The sequence below is a fragment of the Dasypus novemcinctus genome, chromosome 9 (assembly GCF_030445035.2).
Source record: "Dasypus novemcinctus isolate mDasNov1 chromosome 9, mDasNov1.1.hap2, whole genome shotgun sequence".
Classification (NCBI taxonomy): Eukaryota; Metazoa; Chordata; class Mammalia; order Cingulata; family Dasypodidae; genus Dasypus; species Dasypus novemcinctus.
Window position 1 is genome coordinate 97,671,661 of NC_080681.1, and position 23,944 is coordinate 97,695,604.

At 50.3% G+C, this 23,944-nt stretch overlaps 1 protein-coding gene across 4 annotated transcripts in view; it reads left to right on the forward strand.

The window, feature by feature from the left end:
- GRIK3 (glutamate ionotropic receptor kainate type subunit 3) overlaps nucleotides 1-23,944 on the forward strand; it is a 251,307-nt gene that overhangs the window by 158,198 nt on the left and 69,165 nt on the right. For all 4 annotated transcript variants that reach the window (XM_071217537.1, XM_058303866.2, XM_058303865.1 and 1 more), the window contains 4 exons: nucleotides 1,714-1,890; nucleotides 13,365-13,622; nucleotides 20,894-21,075; nucleotides 23,231-23,284. In XM_071217537.1, the coding sequence (XP_071073638.1) occupies nucleotides 1,755-1,890; nucleotides 13,365-13,622; nucleotides 20,894-21,075; nucleotides 23,231-23,284 (630 nt within the window). In that variant the 5' untranslated portion in view covers nucleotides 1,714-1,754. The remainder of the gene's footprint in view (nucleotides 1-1,713; nucleotides 1,891-13,364; nucleotides 13,623-20,893; nucleotides 21,076-23,230; nucleotides 23,285-23,944) is intronic.

Genomic DNA, 23,944 nt, shown 5'->3' on the forward strand with positions numbered 1-23,944 from the left:
CAAATATTTTTTTCCTAAGCTGCTTGTTTGCCGTTTAATTTTGTTTATGGTAGTTCTGATGTACAGAAGTTTTATTTTGTTTCTGTGAGGTTATCAGTCTTTCTCTTATGGTTTCTACCTTTGTCGACATGCTTAGAAAAGCCTCCACAGCCCCAATGCTGCATACTATTCACCTATATTTTCTCTTTTGGCACTTCAATAGTGTTTTTCTTCCTCCTTTTACTTCTGTGTTATTGAATCTCTCATCCATCTAGAGTTTATTTTGATATACAGATTAAGATGGGAATCTAACTTAAATTTCTCCCCCAAATTTGAATAATTGACTCAGCACAATTAATGAATAATTCATCCTTTACCTGCTGATTGGAAATAGCCACCCTTTTCATGTATTAAATACTTATCTCTTCTTGAGTCTATTTCTGGGGGCTTTTTATTTTATTCCATTGACTTGTCTTTGTTTTCATATGCCATTATAACACTGTTTTAATTATTTTGTCTTTATGATATATCTCAAAATCTGACAGTACTAATCACCTCTAATCATTCTTCTGAAAACACATCTTGACTGTTATCTCTTGTTTAGACTTCCAGAAGCACTTTAGATTCATTTTGTCAAATAAAAGAAAAATCCCTACATGATTCTGATTGGCATTGCATTAAACTGAAAAACTGATTTGAAAAAAATTGACACCCTACCCTTGAACCTTCCTGCCTCTTCATTTTAATTTACTGCGATGTCTCTTAGGAAAGGCATTTCTCCATTTTTTAATGCTGGAAATGCACACCTCTTGTTTGGTTCATTGTTAGTTATTTAATATTATTTTGTTGATCTTGTAAAGGAATTCTTTTTGCCTTTAAGTTTTCTTGCTGGTTGTGGCTGATATTAAAAAAACATTATATACATGATATAAGGAAATACGAATTCATGTTCACTGGTCATTTAACTTGACTTGCTCCCACTAGTTCTCCCTAGTTTTCATGTTTAAAGGATTTTCTTGAAGTATTATAGGGAAACATTTATATGATTTGAAAATAAGAATTTTGTCTCTCCATTAGTTGTGTCTCTCAATTCTTTTTCTGTCTAATTTCATTGGTTAATGATGTGAGTGTGCCTCTTTACCCCACTCCCCTTCTTTTCTCTAATGGGAAAGCCTCTAGTGTTTGACCACTAGTGTCATATTAGATGCTTCAGGGAAGTATCTTTTCTGTCATTATTTTGTTAAGCATTCGCAACAGCATTAGATATTGGATTTTATCAAATGTCTTTCTGCATTTTGTGAGTTGATCGTATGTTTTTTTTCTCCTTTGAACTATTGATGTGATGGAATGATTTTCATAGATTTCTTTTTATTGAACCACCCTTACATTCCTGGAATAAAACATTGTGTGGTCAAGGTATGTTATGCTTGTCACAATCTGCTAGATTCTATTTGCCCGCACTCTACTGAGAATTTTCACAGCTCGATTAATAAGTTGGTAATTTTGTTCGGGAGGACCTTCTTGGCAGGCTCCATTATCAGGAATTTGCTAGTTGAGTGAAATGAACTACGAGGATTTTCATATTTCCTATGTATCTGCACAATATCTGTGGATGGGAGTGATCTAGGGTGTTACTGAACATTTGGGGGGAAATTCTTGCCCATAAAGCCTTGCGAGCCAGGCGTCTTCCTCCAGCCCCTCCGCGCCCCCACACAACTCGGCCGTCTCTTGCAGGAGGAATCTTTGAGTATGCGGACGGTCCCAACGCCCAGGCCATGAACGCCGAGGAGCATGCCTTTCGATTTTCTGCCAACATCATCAACAGAAACAGGACTCTGCTACCCAACACAACCTTGACCTATGACATCCAGAGGATTCACTTCCACGACAGCTTCGAGGCCACCAAGAAGGGTGAGTGGGCAGCGTTAGCTGTCATGACCCTGGCAACGCGGCTGGAGCGCAGGGTGGGCCTGGGGCTTGGTGTCCTTTCCACCTGGCTTGGCGAGCTGCCCCAGCCCTTGTTCTACTCAGGCCATGGCACCCCCGGGAGTGCTGGGTTGTCCTTCAAAAATCCCCAGGCTCCTGGCAGAGGCCACGAGGGAAGAAGGGCCATGGGAGGTGGGAAGTGGAGGCTGGGGGCTGGGGACCTGAGCCTGCGCTGGGAGGCAGGAGCGAGAGGGCCTGCCCAGGTCTCCCACACCTCCAAGATGGACATCTTCAAACTCTATTCTTCTTTAACTGAACTCCTCCCAGAATATCAATATATAAAATCCATATAAAGCAGATAATGTGCAAGTTCAGATATGACACAGTTACTTACAATAAAGAGACAATGAAAACAATGACCCAAGAGACAATGGGTGATTCTTGAAGTCTAACTTTGGCCTCAATGTGCAAAACACTTCTATATTTTGTTTTGGCTGCATAATAACAAGAAAATCTTAATTCATGAAAATAAGTAGTAGTGAATCCAAGTAAATGATTTTGCCCAATATGTGCACACCTGAATTTCAAAAAATACAATGAAACAAAAATAATACTGGGCTGTTTCCTTCCTATATTGACTTCCTATAGTGACGTATTTATAATAAACTTGAGTAACTGCATAGCAATGACTAGAGAACTTTCCTCCAAGGGTCTCACTACAGAACAAAACAAAACAAAACACTCAAACTTACTATAAACCATATTGGAGATAGCTCCAATGTGTTTTATAGTACATTTGAATAAAGTGTGCTTTTATGTTACTATTTTTTAAATCAAGCTCATACGTACATCCAGGGTTCTGTGGACCTCTGGTCCTAAGACATCTCATTTCCAGGAAAGACTAGTCATCCTTCCTGTAAAATGCTGTCATGGCCCCTTGCTTTCTCCTTCAAGGCTCTCATCAGAATTTGTAATTCAATATTCGTGTGTGTTTAATGCCCCCCCCCAGTACCTCTGAGAGGAAGCCTCTCTCGTGGACTGGCGTGCCCCTGGCACCTGGAAGGTGGCACAGAGCAAGTCAACGAGGCTGAGCAAAGTCATGAGTGAACGGCGTGAGGAAGGGCCGTGGGAGCCTGAGCGGCGCAGCCGGCACTCCCGACAGCTGCGCTCAGGGGACAGCATCGTCCACACATTTTGGGGAGCCTGAGACCTATCCACAAGGGGCCCATGGTCTTTCTGAGGGGTTCCCAGTTCTAGTCTAGGTCACCTTTTTCCCAGGCCGGGGTCCTCGACCTCCTGGGTTCCCGGGTGCCAAGAAGCTGCTGCTAGCTCCATCCCTAGCAGCCCTGCTATAGGTGTGTGACCTTGGGCGAATTACCCTGAGCCTCAGTTTCCTCATCTACAGAACAGGCACACCTCTGAGAGTCGTGGCAAGGATGGAATTAATGAGTATCTGTGACATGCTTAGGACAATGCCTGGGAGGTAGGAAGAGCTGCCCTGCCCTCCACGTGCTCGCCGTCAGGTCCTGGCCCCACTTTCCCAGGGCTGCCCCCCCCCCCCGGCTCCCCCTACCTTATGAACCGCAGATCGCCAGTCCCCAGCTGTCAGGTGTGAGGCCCAGCACCTACCTGCATGCGGACAGGGGCTCCACCTGCTGCTCTAGCCTTCAGGCATGCTCCTTCCCCATCACCCCTCCCTGGGTGGGCGTGCCCTCCTGCCACTCTGGGTCCTCCCTGCTGTCTTCCAGAGTCTCCCGTGGCTTACCCTGGGCAGTGACATATCCACCTCCTTGCTCTGAGTCCAGGATGACACCCTCTGCCCAGCCTCGTCCAGCTAGAAAATGACTGAACTCCACCCAAACTGCTCAATAACAAGGTCCCGACACAGAGCAAGCACCTGGAGTCAGAACACAGAGGTCCACGCGGGCACAGCCACCCCAAAGGGCCAGGCTGGGTCTTCTGTCCATTAACATAATACCACGACTCACTAGTAGTGCACCTGCGGTTCGGTGCAGGGACCTACCTCGGCCAGTTTTCCCAGGACAGGGCTTCAGAGCCTCTCCCGAGGTACCTCCTGAGGTACATCCTCCTGGTGAGGAACTTACAGTCCCAGGTTTTGTGGAACTGCCAGGTTAGAGAAGAGCTGGGCTGAGGCAGAAGCTCCTGGGAGGCCTGCCCTGGGCTTTCGAGTGACCAAAGCCACAGCTCCTCCCCACCGCATGCCAGATCACATGACTTGCTTGCTTAAAAATCTTGCATGACAGTCCATATCTCTTTCCCCCAGGACCTGTCCAGTCTAGCCCTAACCTGTGCCATTCGCCCCTTTAGTGTCTGGGTTCTGGCCATACCTGCCGTCCTTCAGTCAGTGCCGTGCTTCCCACTGCCTCAGGGCCTTTGCACATGCTGATCCTACTGCTGGGAGTTCACTTTCCCCATCCCCCCTGCCCTGTCCTTCATCTAGCTAACTTGTCCTTCTGTTCTCAAACTGCCTGTCCTCAGGGAAGCCCTCCCTAGTTCCCAGATGAGGTCAGATCTCTTGTTTCCATCTCATAACACTCTGGACTTTTCCATCACAACCCCAAATCCTGGGAGTATGATTCTGGATGTGATTATGTGATTATTATCCATCTCTTCCTTTAGACTACAAGCCCCTCTGCTTTCTCACTGCTCTGCAATAGAAACTAGCATGAGACTGACAGCCAGGAGGCACAAAATAACTATTGGAAGTTTGGTTGGATAAAAAAAGGAAAGAATGAATGGATCCCCAGTGTGCCAAACCCACTTACTGAGATCTTTCCTGAAGAAGACAAAGCCCTGCCCTTTAGGAATTCAAACCCAGCAGCGTAGGAAGCTAAGCCATGGTGCCAGAAGCTAAAACACCTGGAAGAATTCAAAGAGCCACATGAGTGGTATGGTCCAAGCAGGAGGGCTTCCTGGAGGAGGAGACATTCAAACTGAGCTTTGAAGGATTGTAGGAAAGAACAAGGCATGGGGTAAGGCAGAAAGTGGAGTGGAAGGCACAAATTATTTGGGACAGACCAATTTATGCTCTCGAAAAGTTCTCGTTGAATAACCAGGGACTATGTGAGGTGTTGGGGATCCCGAGATGGACAAGGTAGATATGGCCAGTCACTGCTACCATGGAACTTAAATCTAGTGTGGTTGGAGCAACAGGTGCCAGACTGGGAGTTGCAGGAGAAAGTACAGAAAAGGGACATTGGAGCCTTGGCTTGGTCAAGGAATGTTTGGTTATAAGGAACAGGAACCCACCCAAGCTAGCTCCAAAAAATGGGAAATTTTTTCTAACCTTACACACACACACACACATTAATCTCCTTGAACTACCGTAACAAAGTACCACACTCTTGAGTGGCTTAAAACAACAGAAATGAGCTGTTTCACAGTTCTGGAGGCTGGAAGTCCAAAATCCAGGTGTCAGCAGGGCCGTGCTCCCTCTGGCACCTAGAGGGCGGCGTCCTTCCTCGGCTCTTCCGAGCTTCCGTGGCTTGGCCAGCAGTCCTTGGCATTCCTGGCCCCAGCTGCAGCGCTTCGATGCCCACTTCCTCCGTCACATGGTCTCGTCTCCTCTTAGGACACCTGTCCTATTGGATTAGGGCCTACCCCACTCCAGCATGGCCTCCTCTTAACATAACAAATTCCATCTGTAATGACCCTATTTCCAAAATAAGGTCACATTTTGGGGTCCTGGGGGTTAGGGCTTCGGCAGATCTTTTTTGGGGAGAGGGGTGCATAATTCAACCCCTAAGAGCAGACATACAGAAAGGTGCACAGATCATAGGTGCGGAGCTCGATGAGTTTTTTTGCAAAGTGAGCTCAGCTGTATAGCTATTGCCCTGATCAAGATATAGAACATGACAAGCACTCCAGAAGCCACCCCTGCACCCCCTCCCAGGCATTACCCACCAAAGTAACACTTGTTCTGCCTGCAATCCTCATGCACTGGTTTTGCTTGTTAGATAACTTTACATAAATACCGTCATCCAGTGTGTCCTCTTCTGGGTCATGCTTCTTTGACTCTGCAGTGTATTGGTGATATTCATCTATGTTGTTGAATGCAGCAGTAGTCCATTGTTGTCCTTAGTTGTACAGACTTCCATTATATGAATATGCCACAATTTATAAAATCCATTTTGCTATTGTTCAACATTTGAGTTTGGAATTTTACACGTAGTGTTGGGATGAATATTCTTGTAGATGTCTTTTGGTACACATATGGACACATCCCAGGTGGGGGAATGTGGTCCCAGGATGTGCATATGTTCAGCCAAACAATTTTCCAAAGTTCTTGCACCAGTTTGCACTCCCCCAGTGATATATGAGAATTGTGGTTGCTCTCATCTTCACCAACACTTGGGAAAGTTAGTTTTCTTTTTAAATTTTGGTCCTCTAAGTGGTCTATGTGGTGGGTTTTATTTTGTAGCCCCCTATGGACTAGGGATATGGTGCCCCTTTTCATATGCTAATAGGTCATTTGAATACTCTCTTTCCTGGAGTGCTTTTTTGAGTCTTTCAACCACTTTTAAAAATTGAATTGCATGGCATTTTCTTGTTTATTAGGAGTCTTCTATGTATTCTGGAGAAGAGGCCTTTGTTGGGTATGTGCAGTGCCTGTATCTATTGCAAATAGGTTTGCCTTTTTCTCTCTTAGTAGCATCTTTTGAGGTACAAAGTTCTAAATTTAAAGAAGTCCAATTTATCAAATTTTTCCTTTATGGCTAACGTCTTTTGTATTGGGTTTGAGACATCTGCCTGATCTGAGGTCATGTAGATAGTCTCCTGTTTTCTTCTAGAAGCTCTATTATTTTATTTTTGATAGTTAGGTCTGTGATATGTCTCAAATTGATGTTCTGTGTATGGTATGAGGTAGGGGTTGAGGTTTTGTTTTTTTTCACACATTGCTACTGGGAATGAAAACTGATTCAACCTTTTGGGAAAACTGGTCAATATCTACCAAAGCTAAGCACATGCCAACAAGAATGTTCCCAGCTCCTTTCTTGATCATAGCCAAAAGTTGGAAATAAGTAAAGAGTCCATTAGCAGGAGAATGGATAGATAGGGATATAGTCACACAGAGAAATTCTAATCAACAAGAAAAAGAACAAACTCCTGCTACACACAACAGACTGGATGAGTTTCCAAGATGTAATGTTGAGTGAAAGAACAGTGGTTCCTTCTGGGGAGGGAAGTGTGCAGTGGATATTGACTGGAGAAGGGCAAGAGAGAAACTTCTTAGGTGATGAGAACCTTCTAGTCTTGATCCAGGTAGTGATTAAATGAGTGCAGCTTTATCTAAAACTCCATAAAATGGATATATATTAGATTAATGCACTTTACTCTATTGGTTATATCCCAATTAAAGAAAAAAAATTAAGTGGCTCCTCTCTGCGATCACTCGCCCTCAATATACTCTCTGATGTGTGTGTGAAGCAGACCCCTGCTGTGCTTGTGTTACTGGTATTGGATCCAGGAGGCATTCCTGCTGGGGGATCAGACTCCCCACTGGGAATTTCTCCATCCCTCCAGGAGCCCCATGTTTTCGTGCTCTTTTTCTTTTTAATCTTCTGTTGTAAACTGCATTCCTCAGGGGCAAATTTAGGGCACGTCCGGAGGGGCAGAGGGGGCAGACTTGGGCCTAATTCTGATTAATCCAGGGATAGTTCATTTTCCCTAAACAGAGGTTCCCATCACTGCTCCCTTCATCCCCAGCTGGTTCCAGCTCTGTCGGGCCACGTGGGGTGAGGGCTTGCAGAGGCGCGGAGGCTGGCACTGCCTGCCCTGCCAGCCTGGGTTGAATTAGCCCTTCCTTCTACACCAGGCCCAGGAGGCCTTTCCCTATTAAAAGGGACTTTCACTTATTGTCTTTATTTTTAAATGTTTTGTGGAAAATTAAAAGATGACTGACTGCCAGGCAGCGCCTGAGCCAGCAACCCAGAGAGCGTCTGTGTTTTCTTCCAAGCCTGACAGGAGCGGGTCTGGAATCGACCCAGCTCTCCCCAGGCTCCTCTGCCTTCACTTATTCTCTGAGCTGCTCAATTCCTTTTAAGACACAAATTGATTGGGATAATTTTTGCTATAACTACAATTGCCATGGAAAGAGGGGAAACTGCATTCAGACTGTGGACTCCTGCGACGACTGTGAACCACTGAGTTACTGTAAAATGACCAGAAAATGGATTCAAAATTGAAGCCACAAATAATGTAATTACTGCAGTGTGTGCCCAGGGCTGCCAGAACAGGGGCTGGCTGCTGCCCTGGAAATGTCCGGAGATAAAGCTGCTACCACCATTGCTGCTGGGACCCCTCCCCTAGTGCCTGTGGGGCCACTGTGTCCTTCCAGGCTGGAAGAGCCTCAGAGGGTTTAAGGAGCATGGAAGGGATGGAGAAGGGATGTAGACAGAGCCGGAGGAGAAGAGTAGGTGAAGGGCCAGGCCAGTGTCTCCCACACTCTGCAGGGTGGTCATCATCATCGTAGAACCATCATCGTCACCGTCAACACCGGCACACCATCACCACCATCGTCGTCACCATCAACACTGGCACACCATCACCACCATCGTCGTCACCATCAACATTGGCTTCACCTCCACTCCCAGTCACAGACACCATCACCACCCCTACCGCCATCACCATCACTTTTGCGACATCAGCGTCATCATCAACAATCTTATCAACACCAGCATCACTGCACCATCAACATTATCAATTCCACCCTCATCATCGCCGTCACCGTTGTCATCAGCAGCGTCGCAATGTGGTCTTCACCATCATAACTGCCATTACACTTACCTTTATCGCTAGCCTCACGATTGATGTCAAAACCATAATCACTCCCTTCAAGATCATCCTTACAATCTTCTGCATCATCGTACTTTGAGTAACTTACGGCCCACTCTTCCCTGACCTCAGTCAAACAGGAGACCCAGACTTTGGGTGTGGGCAGAGGGCATGAACTAAGCGATGGTACTGGGCATAGGTGGAGTAGCAGCAGCGTAGTATTTGCCTGCCTTCTCCAAGGCATAGCTCAAAGGGGGAGACCCAAGAAGCAGGTTCTTTGGAGGTGGTAGTGAGAGGGAATGAGATGCACAAGTCATTCAGCCGAGGCATCAATCTAAGGTGCTAGGGGAAAAAAGAGAGAGACAGGAGGCAGGAAAGAAACCAGGGACTTCAGGGGCAGCTAGAAGCTTCAAAAGAGAGGCAGGAGGTAGAGAAACTTAGACATTTTTATAGGATGCTCATGGCCTCAGGCCAGGCCTTGGCAGCTGTCACTTATCCACTGTCCCTATTTTCCATGTTGGTGACCAGTCCCTGTGGGTACAGAGTGACTCACATGTGGCCTCTTCCCTCAGAGAGGACCTATTCTTAAGGTAGAAAGGGTGGTAGGGGCAGACCTCCACCCACACAGACAGCAGAAGGGACAATTCCAATGTCCCCAAAATGCCCCACATTACACCTATTCTTCCCTCTCCCTTCCCTCAGAAGCTCTGGTGACCACTGTCTTTTTTATCAGTGTTACAAGTTCTTCCATTACTAGAATAATAGTAAGTCTACTTTGGTCCATGGTTGCATCCCCCAGTTATGTTTGTTCCTCAGTCTTGAGGATTTGGGGATGGTGATGCCCTCTCTGCTTTGGATTGAGAGGGGGCTTAGATCCCATGGGGTAGATGGGTGGAACTGTCTTGCTTGCAGTTGTAGATACTCTGTTTTTTGGGATGGGGGTTGTCCATCATCATCATTTTCTTAGTTGTCCTGGGTGAGTCTGATGAACTGGAGAGTAGGTGTTGGCTGAAACTCTGCTGAGGGCTAGGCTCCACCAGCATGTGAACTGACTGAGGATTTACGTCTCTGTGTTTAATGGATACAGTGCTTCCTACTGTTTCTGAGGACTGCTTCCTGCCATTCCCTACTCCGCCATCTTGGATCTCTGAGTTCCTATTTTTGAAGCATTTATTTATCATTGATTTCTGTCCTGCCACCCACAACACACACAGAGCGCTTCCCCAGGATATTGCCTCTGGGATGACAGTAACAGGGACAAAATCGTGCTTCCCTGACTTGACCTCCACTCCCAGAACTGTAGGGGCACCGGGGAGACACTGTGTGATCACCCCCAGCCCCTGCCCCACCCCTCTGTCCTCACCTGTACTTGGCATTGACCATGAGAAATCCTGGTCACCCAGAGATGCCCTCTGTGCTGGTGCTGCAGCTTCCACAGATGGCTGTGACATCCCATGTTCCAGAGTGTTCCAATAGACTCCTGACAATAACTAACCCGCCCGCCCCCCCACGTGGCTGCATCTCTCACCCAGGTGATAAGAGGATTTCTGTGGTGTTCTTGGGGGAATTGCACATTTCAAGAAAAATGACTGCTTTACATAATTTCTACAACTCTATGTAATGGGGGTGGAGAGGAAAAATACTCTGAGGGGTGCACAACCTGATGGATTCGAACACCTTGCATCTTTGGATCACCTGGTATGACCCTTAAGCCCAGGCAAGAGGGACCCTTTCCTGGGTCCCGTGTTTTGGAAGCACCAGCCCCCTCCCTGCCTTGGCTGGCCTCTCCTCCCAGGACAAGGAGTCAGTGGGACCACGGGGACTTGCCCACAAGGCTTTGCACCAAGGATCCAGGACCCTGGATTTCTGCCCACTTGACCCTGAGCTCACTTCCAAGGCCTGCATGAGCCTCCTCCCTGGGTCTGTCCTCCAGAGGGAGAGCCAGGCCCCCAGAGTGCACATTCCTAGGCCCTCGGGGCCTAAGAGCACCTGCCTGTAAGGGCTGTGGACTGAGCTTGAGCATAAGGGCTGAGGTGTCCACATGGACAGGGCAAGGCCTCTTAGGGTTTGGGGCTGAGCTGGTGGTAAAAGAGAAGGGGCCGTGACTGCACAGGTGAAGTCTTAATTCTCACCTGCCTTTCCAGGTGGTTATGAAGGCATGTTTGTCAAAACAGGAGTAAGCATGTTTTACGTAACACTTCGTTAGCATGCCTTAACAACGTTTAACTATTTAGACACTGCGTGGGGGCTTCCATTTGTAACTCTTACCCTGGGCCCTGCAAACCTTAGGGGTGGCCCTGTGCCCAGTAGGTCATTGCCAGAGGCCCTTGAAGTGGCAGGATATACCTGAATCCACTGAATTTATGCTCAGATGTTCCCTCTTGCCTTTTCCTCCATGCATCATATGTTCACATGTGTGCATGCTGTTTCATTCCATTACCACAGGCTGGTGAGTTTGCTGTGCTCTATTGGTGGGTCCATCCGGGCTCTTGTGGTTGCAAGTGACAGAAAACCAAATCCTAACTTGCTTCAGCAGCAAAAGGAGAATTTATTGGTTCATGTAACCAAAATGTCCAGTAAACTTAATCAGGGGTTTATATGTCTCTCTCCTTCTTGGCTCTGTTCACCTCCATGTGGACTCTGTTTCTTTTCTCTATGAGGATAAGATGGCTACTGCATCTCCAGGGCTTGGGGACCTCTCAGGCTAAGTTAAGGAAGGAAAGTACCTCTCTCATTCCCGGGAAGTCTCAGGGCAACCCATTGGCTCAGGTTCAGGGCATCCCATTGACTCCGATGGCCATATGACAATCTCTGAACCAATGACAGCGGCCTGGGGAGGTGAGAGAGCAATCGGCCAGGTCAGAGTCATTGGCTCCACCCCTCATGGGCTGAGAGCAGAGAAGGGGTGTAGCCCCAAAGAAAATTACGGACAGCTGCCAGAAGAAAGGAGAATGGCTCCGGGGAACCCCCTTCCTCAGAATGCCCCTGAGGTCCCATTTTTCTGGATATGATATTTAGGCACGGTTTCTGGGTGAGCCAGTGCCCCCTTTGAGCCCCTGCTGCCCTGAGCCTGCTAATTGGATGCCATGCTGTACCCACTGCTGCTTGCCCATCCCAGCCTAGGGCAACACGTACTGTCTGCCCTGCCCCAACCCTTCGGCCTCCCTGCAAGAAAGTGAATTATTTGAAGGCAGGGATTCTTCATTCATTTGTTCGGCAGGTGTTGATTAAACACCCACCCTGACCAGGTCCTAGTTGAAGCACTGTGGCTACAGCAACGAATGAAACAGATCAAGCCCTGGCCTCCTTGGACCTCACATTCTTATGGGGGGAGAAAATCAATGAGAAAATGAATCCTTCAGGTGGTGACAGAACTAGAGCAGGGCAGGGCGCAGGCAGTGAGGTGGGACAGCAGTGGCCATTGCAGGCTGGGTGGTGCTGGCCCCTCTAAGAGAGACACTGAGAGATCGGAAGGAGGGGAGGGCAAGAGTCATGTGGATGTCTGAGGGAAAAGCATTCTGCTCAAAGGGAACAGAAAATCCCCCAAAGGTCCTGAGTCAGGAATGTGCTTAGCATGTTTGAGGAACTCCATGGAAGCCCGTGGGGTTGGAGTGCTGTGAGTGAGGGTGAGAAGGATGAGAGATGAAATCAGACAAGCAGATGGTGTCAGTGGGGGCGGGGGAAGCTGCAACAAGTAGGAACTAGTCCTGGCTTTTAGACCCAGTGAGACGGGAGCCTTGGAGGGTTTTGAGCAAAGGAGTGGCATATTCTCCCTCACATTCTGAACGGCTCACACTGGCTGCCAAGGGCAGCGTGGTCAGTAGGGGATTAACCGAGGAGAGGAATGCCAGCACGAGGCTTCTGTAACGACCCAGGTGAAAGGTGAGGGTGGGGGCTTGGGCCGGTTGGCCATGGGGGAGGGTGTGAGAAGTGGTCACATGTAATATATTTTAAAGAGGAGGCCAACGCGAGTTGCTGATGGATCAGGCTGTGCCACACGAGAGAACGAGAGGAGTCAAGGGCACCACCTTGGCTTTCGGCACAAGGTGCGGGAATCATGGAGTTGCTGTGCATGGAGAGGGGGAAGGCAGGGAGGAGAAGAGGGGCTCGTGTTTTGGAGACGTTCGGCCCCGACAGGTGTCTTAGACGTCCTCATGGCGATGTTGCGTGAAAGGTGAGATGGGCAAGTTGGATTTCAGGGACCAGGTCTGGGATGGGGATGCAAGTTTTTAAGAGTCACCAGAGATTAGACGCCTGACTCCTCTTTGTTTCTCCAGTTTCCACCCAGAGCAGGGCCTGGTCCAGAGCTGACCATGCTAATCGTGATGATTTTGATCATGCTCAAAGAGAATCATCATCTCCACTTCACGAGCGCTTCCCGAGGGCCAGGCGCGGTGCTGAGGGTCTGACACGCATTCTCTTGCTGCAGCTTCCTAGGATCCCACGAGCTGGGGACTAGGGGTGTCCCCACTGGTCAGGCAGGAAACAGGTTCAGAGGGTCCTCCGTCCTTCAGCCTCACGGGCTCCAGCCGCTCTTTCCCATCTTATTGGCAACCTGCTCCAGGGACCGTCAGAATTCCTGCCCATTCCCCTCTCTCCCGCCTGGGTCCCGGCTCCCTGATCAGGCCACGGCTGACTCCTGCCCCACCTCCCCTGTCTTACAGCCTGTGACCAGCTGGCGCTAGGTGTGGTGGCGATCTTCGGGCCGTCACAGGGCTCCTGCACCAACGCCGTCCAGTCCATCTGCAATGCCCTGGAGGTGCCCCACATCCAGCTGCGCTGGAAGCACCACCCGCTGGACAACAAGGACACCTTCTACGTGAACCTCTACCCAGACTACGCCTCGCTCAGCCACGCCATCCTCGACCTGGTCCAGCACCTCAAGTGGCGGTCGGCCACCGTGGTCTATGACGACAGTACAGGTGGGCGGTCAGGCCTGGCCGGCGGGGACTGGGGGTGACGGGGCCAAGCCCCTGGGTCGGGCTCTGGACGGCTTGCCCAGCACAGCTGCCTCCTGGGGAAAAGGCACGGCCCCCTCATCCCGCTTCATACGGTCACACCCGTGTGCTCTGTGCACACCGGCTCACACTCACACTTCACCCAGTCCTCAGCCCAACTCACAGCAACCTCACCCCCCCACACATGCACACTCACACCTCCACGCCCACCTCACCTGCACGGTCCCACCCGCCACCTACACTCACACCTCCCCAGCCATGCTCACGCCCTGCCTGCACTCTCACACTCACCCGTTCCCCTCGGCAGCAAACACGGCCACGCTCACACTTGCACATGTGGTTTACGGCATGGCCTAGTGCCTAAGCAATGTATGCACGGGAGCCAAACCACCTGGGTTTAAATCCCAGCTTTACCACGAGCAGGCTGTGTGGCCTCTCCGTGCCTGTTTCCTCATCTGTTAAAAGGAGATAATAACAGTGCCTGGCTCGTAGCGTGGTTGTGGGGATTAAATGACGTAATGTGTGTGGGCGCTGGCACACAGCGGGTGCTCCTTGAAGGTGCTCCTTGCACCTGCACCCGGCCACGCACTCACACCTCTTCCTGCACCCACACACAGATATCTGCACACACGCGTCTATGCCCGCACACAGACACGGAACTCCACCCCACCCCTTTGACCACTTAGCCCAGCCAAGGCCGGGCCTGCAGAAGCAAGCAAGGGCTCTCGTCTCATCCTCCCAGGACAGAGAGAAGAAATGGGCCCTGGGGTCTGTGGCTCGGAGAAGCGGGTCTCGGGCTGCTCTCCCTGTGGGTCTGGGCAGCGCCCACCCACCCGCTCTGCCCGGCTGGAGTTAACGCCAGCATTCTTCTACCGTGAACATTTCCAAGTCCAGCCTGGACTCCCTCCTCCTGAAAACTCCCCACCACAGGGTGTTGCCACCTGCCTCTCAATCCCCGAGGCCCTTGGTGTGGGTCCAAAGCACACACTCAGCAGATGTTGCCAAACAAATCCACCAAACGTACTCTGAGCCTTTCCTTTGGGCGGTGTCCATTACTGGAGCTGGGCGTCCATGGATGAATGAAACCCTGTCCCAGGTCTTGGCAAGCTCTGCATCCATGGGGGAGGACAGACAGGGCACCCCATAGCTATCTATATGCAGATGTATAGAACACATGCTCAAAGGGAGCTAGTGGGCAGCTGTGGGCAAATAGGGCCTGGGCAGGCAGGGGGAGGCGGAGGGAGGAGGTCAGGGCCAAAGGGCACTGACCACTGTCCAGCTCTGCAGAACTCAGCACAGTTCTCTAGAGGGAGAAGAATGCTTCTGGATTAGTACATAAAGAGAGAGACAGCTATTTATCTTCCATGAACCAAGTGGTGCAGGTACGATCTGATTTAAGTTCATGTAAACCTCATAATTACTCTATTGAGGAGTAAACCATGGAGGAGGAATCTGAGGCTCAGCGAGGTGGCATGTCCTGTCTACTGTTACCCTGCTAGTAAGCGTCAGTGCCAGGACTGATGTCCAGGTCCATTTGAGTCCAAAGCCTGTGCTGATAGCCAGCATGGGTATGTGTCCTCTCCTCCTTCTTCATTTCTAAGACCTGAGTCCCAAGACATTTCTCACCCCAGCTTCTTAAGAGAGAGTGACTTTGGCAAGTCACTTAACCCATCTGGCCTTGCTTTTGCACCTTGTCAAGTCACGAGCTTCAGCAGCCAGCCTCAACAGACCCATCCAGCCCCCAGCTGCCTGGAATTCAGTGTCAGCCCTTGATGAGCTCCTAATGGGGAGTGGAATAGTAGGGAGAAAATCCCTCAGAAAAGACCATCCAATAGTTGTTTGTTTAGCTCGGGATTTCTCAAGCATCTCCTGCATTCCTCCTATATCCAAAGCACCAGATAGATGACCTTTGAGATCAGCGAACCCTCCCCTCGGCCTGAGGTCTCTGGCTCTCCCACCCAGTTCCAGGGCACCTCCAGTGTTTCTGCAGGACTGTGGATCCATCTGTCAGCAGAGGACTAGGAACAATAGACGATCTATGTGCCGGGTTCTTCTCCCAGACTGAGCTTCCCATGCCTCCAGGATTTAACACAGACTTGATGCAATGTAGATGTTTCCCCCTGTTTGTTGAATTGAATTAAACTAAATTGAATTCAATCAAATTGAATAAAAAATCAAGTTGAATTAAACTATAATCAAATATTGTAGGAAAGAGAATGTTGGGCACTGTTAAGGGTGAAATAGTAAAGATGTTGCTATCCCATCTTCTTTGGAGAAGATTGTTGAATCTTAATTAATTGGGGGCCCATGCAGAGGTCCAGTAAGCTCTACAGGTAATTCCAGGCCGTCAGAGCTAAGAGTCAAGTGACCTGTCCAGCCAGTCAGAGCTAAAGGCCCTTGGCAAGGGAGAACTCTGCAGCTTGGTTAGTTTGGGCTGGCTTGCCAGAGGAGGAGAAGTAGGAGCTGGGCCTTGGGAGGGGAAGGAGAGACATTGGAGCAAACGGCATGGACAAAAATGTGGACGTGGGATTGTGCATGGCAGACTTATCAAGACACAGCCTTGCTTGGGGAGAGAAATCAAGTGTGGAAGATGGTAAAAATTTGGGTGTAGTCAGGCTGTGCAAGGTCTCTGATGTCCTGTTTCAGAGTTCAGACTTTATCTTTAGGCAACTGGGAGCCATTGAGTGTTGTTGAGCAGAGTAGAAGAATGAAAGCAGAGTTTCAAGAACATGGCTCTGACAGAAATGAACAGGTAGGAGTGGAGGGTGGAGGGTTGCTTGAAAGAGAATTTGGTGCCTCAAAGGAAAAGAAGAAATGGAGGTGAGAGTATAATCTTGAAAATATGTAACTGGAATGTCATTGACACACAGCAGTCAGAATAGGCATAAACCACAGGGGGTCTCCAGGCCAGATGGGGGATGGGGTGCTTTGCAGAGGAAAAGATTCTGTGGCATGGAGAGCTTGTAGCTGGGGGGAGAGGTGGGTTGGAGCTGATGCCAAGGTCATAGCCTGAGTAGTGGATACTATAGGGGAGCGCTGCTTTGGTCAAGAAGACACTTGGTATTAAGGATTCAGCTCAAGGATTCAGTTAAATAATAATATAACCATGGTGGCAAATGTTGAGTAGCAAGAGTCATGCTCCCAGAATCAGGATATTTCAAGAAGGTGGATCGTCAAACTCATGGTGCAGAGCACTTTCTAGCAGGCTGTGACTGTGCTTCTGGGGGTTGTGTCCATTAGGATGTTTTGGCCTCAAGTAACAGACAACCCAACTGAAATGGATTTGAGCAACAGCCATTTAGTTATGCCACTGACAGGGAGTCTGGAGGCCTGTCTTTCCGGGGTTAGTTTAACAGCTCAGCAACGTCGGTGCTGGATCAGTATTGCTGAAGTTCTTATGGTCACATTAGAGTCTCTGCAGCTCTGTTCATCCTGTCCTCGCAGGATGACAACCCAAACAGGAGGGAAGGAGATGGGAACCAAAGGGATTTTTCTATTTGTGACTCGTGCCTCTTATCAGGGTGGAAAATCTGATCCAGAACCTTCTACAGACCATCCTGTATAGCTCACCGGGCCCAGACCTACTATCTAGACACACTGTCAAATGGCAATGGGATTGCCATTCCCATCTGGAATTGGATGGGCTCCTGCCAATCATGAGTCGTCTCTTGGGATTGGCGCATTGCCACCCAGACAAAATCATGATTCTTTTAGCATGCTCAAGGAAGTGCATCAGTTACCTAATTCTACAATAATTCTGTGTAATGAACCACCCCCAAAGCTCAGTGGTTTAAAACAATAAGCATTAGTTTAGCACCCAAGTGTACAGGGTTAGCAATTTAGACTGAACTTGGATAGGCAGTTTTTCTGGTCTCAGCTGGCTCAGTTATGTACCTGGGAATCAGCTGACTGTTGGTTGATCTAGACTGGCCTTGGCTGGGATGGCAGGGGTAGCTTGGCTCTTCTCCACATGCCTCTCCTCCTCCAGCAGGCTAGCCCAATTGTATTCTCATGATGGTGGCAGAGGTACAAGAGGGCAAACCCAATGCAGAATTCTACTTGCAATGTCTACTTGCACCGTACCTGCTAGCATCCCCTTGGCCAAAACGACCCATGGTTGGAGGTCACTACAAAGTTACTTGGTGAAGGGTATGGGTCTAGGGAGATGTGAAAAATTAGTGTCATTGTTTCATTCTACCATTGTTGAGGACAAAATCAATAGTTTTCGACCTATGAGCTTTGACCTTCCTAACCTAATCTGTGCACAAGAAAAAATTCATGTCAAGGAGGAAAGGAAGGCACATAGAAAAACCTTGGGGTGGAGGAAAGAGTCTAAGTCTAGGAACCAAAAGATTGGGTTTCTAATTTTGACTCCATTACTAGCATGCTGCAAAATTTAGAAGAGTTACTTAACCTCTCTGGGCCTCAATTTCTTTATCTGTAACACTGGAATGAAAGTCCCTGTTCTACATGCCTTCTAGGACTGGGGAGATGGTTAAATAGGGTAATGAATGCAGAAGTGCTTTGTAAGTGAAAAGCATGATTCCAACAACCATGATTCACTGCAGATATTTTGAGAGCGATTGATTAGGGAAGCAGCCAGGAAGGAAAGCTCATCTCAGGCAAACAAAGAGAGCTTAGTCCTCTGATAGGGTGGGCCAAGACAAGCCTCTGGTTTCCTTTGGGGATACACTGATGGGAAGGAGGTCTGACATTTGCTGCTGGTGAATGTGGGTCACTATGCATTACATGGGGCAATGCACTTGGCTGACAAGGAGGCTCTGATGGGTTCCAGTGTCAAGCCTGTCCCTGTCCTCATATCCTGGGTCCCCAAAGCCCGCTGGCTGCTGATGCCTTTCAAGCATCTGAAAACTGAGCGGGTAGGAGAAAGCATACATCCGGGGCCCCATGGGGTAACAGGTGTGAATGGGCAGCCTCAATTAGCCAAATCAAGAAATTCTGGGATTAGCTGTGGAGTGGCAGCCTGGACAGGTATTTGGGAGTAGCTTGTGGCCCCTCCCTCCTTTGCTAAGGTCAACTGATATTTTCTTCTTCCCCATCAAGTCTGGAGTTGGGGGGCACAGGGGCCCCTCTTTGATCCAGACCTCTCCAGAACCCCAACGCATGCACCTCTGTCTGACCTTCCGGTGCACTGGGTGTCCCTGGCAAAGCTGGTTTGTGAGCTCTTTGCAAGGCTTGGGTTACAAAGATATATGTGTCCACCCAAAAGAGGTGAAAGATGGATGCCAGTCAGATTGCTTTCCTGACCTACAACCCTTGGGAATGGGATGAGAGGCTGAACAGGCTGAGGCTGCTGAGCCCAGAGAGCATTTTGGAAATGGGAATTCCCTTTGGGAAGGCTTCTGAAGTGGACTAATGAAGTGGGGAACTCTGTCCAGTTAGGGGGCCCTGTCACAGCTGACAGCAAACTTTAATTCAACTCAAATTAGCTTAAGCAACACAAGAACAAAACAAAAAACAACATGGGTGTGGTGGTTATTGGCTACTTTAATTGGGAAGTTCCAGGATGATTTTAGCTTCAGGTGCCATGTGATCCGGGGGCTCAACTGGGGATCATCAGGACTTACTTTCTCTCCAGTCATTCCCTCTGACTTCTGCCCAGTTGGAAGCCTTCGAAGGTCTGATGCGGTGACCCGCAGACTTATATCCTCCCTATTCAAAGTTTGAATGAAAGAAGGGTGTGTCTTACCAATTGCTCTAGCACAATTTCTGGGAGTCCCTCTGACAGAACCACCTTGTGTCACATCTCCATCTCTGAGCCAAGACCTCTGCCTAGAGGGATGGGTGTGCTGATTGGCCAGGCTGAGGCCACATCCTTTGACCCTGCCACTGGAGATGGACCCTCCTGAGTCAATGGACCAAGAGAGGATGAGGAGTTGTTTCCCACAGGAAAATCGGAGGGCTCCTAGTCGGGGAAGGCAGCAGGGCTGAGTGGACTATGCAGAGGGCATCATCTGCAGCCCAGATGCAGACACTGAGTCCTGAGTATGGTCAGGGCCGAGCAGGTGGGCGGGGATAGCCTGCTTGGAACCCGGGCCCTGTGCTGGCTCTGCCCCTCCTTCTGGTGAAGCGGGGGTGGAGAAAGCAACAACTGGACTTCCTCTCAGGCTATGCAAAAAGGAGTCAGCAAGAATGGACCTTGGACTAGAGACAGAAATGAACTTACTTATACCTAAGCAAGCCATTTGTCTCCAGGAAGTGGCATTTGGTTTTCCCTGGAAGTCCCCAGATAATGTGATTTTGCAAAATGCCAAGATGGAGGGTAGATTTTTCAGTGTGGAGAGAAAGAAAACAGTAAGTCAATTCTATTATGGAAACTTCTGTTGAGCACTACCTAAGTTCCAGGCCCTGTGCTAGGGGCTGTGGAGACCCAGCCCCTGATAGCAAGGTGCTCATGGAAGGACCAGAGGAGTGGCGTGAGGCCAGAGGAGGCCACCCAACTGGGGATGGGGCTCTGGGAAAGGGAGGTCTTGTCTGGGCAGAGCAGAAGAGGAAGATTTCATGGAGGAGACGCTTGCATTAAGTCTGAAAGGATGGATGAGGTTTTTCAAGGCAGCCTATGTTTGGGGAGGAGGGAAACACAAATACCGCCTTGCTCAGTCCAGCTGTTGGTACAGTTGAGCCCAGAGCCAGCCATGTGTGCCCTCACCCAGGCAGCAGGTTTGCTGGGGATGTTAAGGGAGATCATGTCCCATGTCCCACAATGTTTGGGGGTAAGGAGAAGAGGGTGTGGCCCCTGACTGAGGCTCCATAAGTCCCTGGTCCCCATTCTCAGTTTGAGGGGGACAGGTTGGCATGGTCAGTGGGATATGCTCTTCACCTGTGCCTCCTTTTGAATCTTCATATGTGTGCACACACCTTTATCTACATAGATACACACATGGGCACAAGCCCAGGTGCGAGGCCTGTCCATATCAACATGCATGTGCATGCAAATGTGTTTATATGCTCACACATCTGCTCTCAAACCTGTGCGCACATGCAGGCATGTACACCTGTGCGCATATGTCTTTGCCTGAGTGTGCTCAACCTGTCTGTACACAGGTAGTGGTGTCCATGCAAGTGCACACATCTCCATGGGCCCACATATCTGTGTCCAGGTGTCTGCAGACCTGCAGCCACGTGCATGGGTGTGCAGGGGTCTGGGTGAATGCCTGCAGCTGTGTCGACCGACCCGCATGTACACGTGTGTCTTGTGCCCCGCGACCTCTTAGGGCTCATCCGGCTGCAGGAGCTCATCATGGCCCCATCACGATACAACATCCGCCTGAAGATCCGCCAGCTCCCCATCGACTCTGACGACGCGCGGCCCCTGCTCAAGGAGATGAAGCGAGGCCGGGAATTCCGCATCATCTTCGACTGCAGCCACATCATGGCAGCACAGATCCTCAAGCAGGTGCGTGCGTGCTGAGCGGCAGGAGGGGCGGGGGTTCTCTTTCCACCACTTCTCCCACCTCCCATTTCCCAGATCTGGCTTTAGGACCGCATGTGGTCGATTTGCCTCTTTGAGCCTCAGTTTCACCAGCAGTAAAATGGACCCAGTGATCTTCCCACTCCCAGTTTGAGTGAGGATGGAATGAGACTCTGTTCGGGCCTGGCCCAAGGCGTGGGGAGGGGTGTAGGAGGGGCAGAGCACTGCAGGAGGCCGCGAGAGCCTCCTCAATGTCTCGGAACAGCCCTGCAGCCCCCAGAGTGCCTCGCTCCGCCTCCCAGTGACTAATCCCACGTAGCCCGCGGCACTTGGTGCTACTTTGGCTTTATGCAGAGCTGTATCGAGGTCCTCGCACCATCTGCTCAGCTCTGCAGCGAGCGTGGGGGAGGAGAGAGGCTCTTACTCCTGAACGGGCCTCGTTCCCAGGTCACAGCCCTGCGTGGCATGCTGGGGACCGAAGCCAAGCTCTGCCAGCCGCCTAAGAAATAAGCGGCGAAATCGCCTGCAACCCCCTCCGAGGGTGTTGCAGCTGAAACCAAAAACACTCTGATTTGAGCCGGTGCTTTGGGCAAAAGGCAGTCATGTGGTCCCAGGAAGCTTGCCTGGTGTTTGGGAAAGGCACTCTGTGCCGCTTTGACACGTGAACCCAGCCAGAACAGGTGACGGGTGGGGCCCAGGGGGAGAGGTCCCAGGCAGAGGACAGAGGTGTTTTCAAAGCCTCGAGGGGCTCGAGTCCCACCCTCCAGTTGGGGCCCTCAAGGGAAGCCACTGGCCTCCCCAGAGGAGACCGCAGGAGATCCTGCTCTGGGTTCAGTTTGACTCCTCCTTCCGCCCTGGTGTGCTGTGCGTCCTAGAGCAAGTGGCCCAGAGCTCAGAGGCAGCCCCCGCCTCTCGAGATGGGGTGAACAGCCTACCTGCTGGGGCCACGGTGAGCACTGAGGTGGGTTTACCCTGCGCCCTGCGCACGGTCGGCACTGGGTGCCGGAGGCTTAAAGTGAATGTCGAGGAGACGGAAGCTTCCTGGACCCTCTTTCTCCTGTCCCACTGGACCCAAGGCTTCCTTTCACTTCCCAGCAGGGGCAGCAGAATAATAGAGACAAACACCACTTGGTGTGTGGAAGAGTCACCCTGTGCCTCACATGCAGCTCTGTATTTATTACCTCCCTGGGAAGGAGGGACGAGTATCGTGTCCAGTTTAGAGCTGGGGAAAATAACAGGCCAAGGTCATCGAGGTAGGGAGTGGGTGGAGTCAGAATTTACCACCCCCGGTCTTTCTGACTTAAAACATCTAGGATTAAATAAAGAAGAGTCTATGGTCAATTAAATGAAGTTAAACATGTCTGCTGAGTGCAGGACTTCTCTGAGCCTTCAACATGCTGATGTGCCTCATGAATCATCAGGAGGGACAGAGAATGTGCAACCTTTTCAAAGTGTACTTGACCCAGTGACATTTTTCCCCCAGGGCACTCTGCTGGCCTAGCATTCTGAGGAACTCTGTGGAAAATACATTACGGTCATTATTATTGTTATATACTGCAGGCTTCTAATAAAATACATAAAAAATATATAATGTAGCCTTCATAGTGGTAGATAATGATAATTCCACAGCAGCCCTGCAGTCTGCTTTGTGGTCAGCCGGGACCAGCGCAGCCGGGCTGTCTCACCCTGCCAGGGGAGCTCAGCTGGGCACAGACCCTTCCTCCGTGGGCCTGGCTGGGCTGGGGTGTTGAGGAGGGGGTACCCCCACATGCCCTGGAGCCAGGATGCGAACTGGAAGTCGAGTCCAGGGCCCGTGAGAAGGCAGGCAGGGCTGATTCTAAATCAGCACCCCTCCAAGTACGGCAGGCCCCGCTATGCCTACTTAAAGAGACCGACACCTGAGCCCAGCTCCCCTGCTGAATTTGAAGTCTTTGGAGGGTACGACCCAGGAATCTGCCTTTTCATCCGTCCCAGGTGATTTGGCTGCACACTCTGCCCCTGCCGTCTTCGAGCCTGCCATCGCCACTCTTCAGAGGAGGCTCCGAGAGTCCAGATCCTACTCACTGCCAGTCCCCGGGGCAGGGAGGGGCTGGGAGGCTCGGGCGCCCCTGCAGGCTGCTAACGCTCTGCTCTCCTGCAGGCCATGGCCATGGGCATGATGACCGAGTACTACCACTTCATCTTCACCACCCTGGTAACGTTTCTCTGGGCCCTGGCTTGGGTGGGGTGGAGGTGGGGGCCCCTGCTGAGCAAGGTTGGCGTGGCCAGGCCCGGGCCAGCCAAGAGGAGTCTCAGGCTGGACGTGCTTCCTAAGGCTGTGGGCATGACCCCAGGTAAGGGCACAAAGGTGCCCGTGTGGCCCACCCATGTCTGAGAGGCGACCTCACCTGTGGGCATGGACCCTGGAGCCACTGTGAACACAGGCTCCCCTGTACTGACCGTGGGGTCTTGGGTGAGTCATTTAACCTCCCTGCCACAGTTTCTTCCTCTGTAAAATGGGGATAATAAGGGCCCCTGCCTCCTAGGATTGTTGGGAGGACCAGACAAGTCAATAAAGTAAAACGCTGAGAACAATGCCCAGGACGCACTGAGAGCTATCTTAGTAATAATGCACTCCTAGCCCACGCCCCCACACTCGTGTCTCAGGCCTCATGCAACAACGGGGACTGCCACAAAGGATTCCTGAGCATCCACGCTGAAGTCTGCCCACTCGCTGTCAGCCGGGCCAGCCCACCTGCAGGCTCCCGACGAGTCCTGTCCAAACTCCGCGTACACTTAGGGCCATTTAAATCCATTAGGATAATTAGCTGTAGCCTGAGATCAGCAGAATAAAGAGATCCCTGTGCCAATGGGC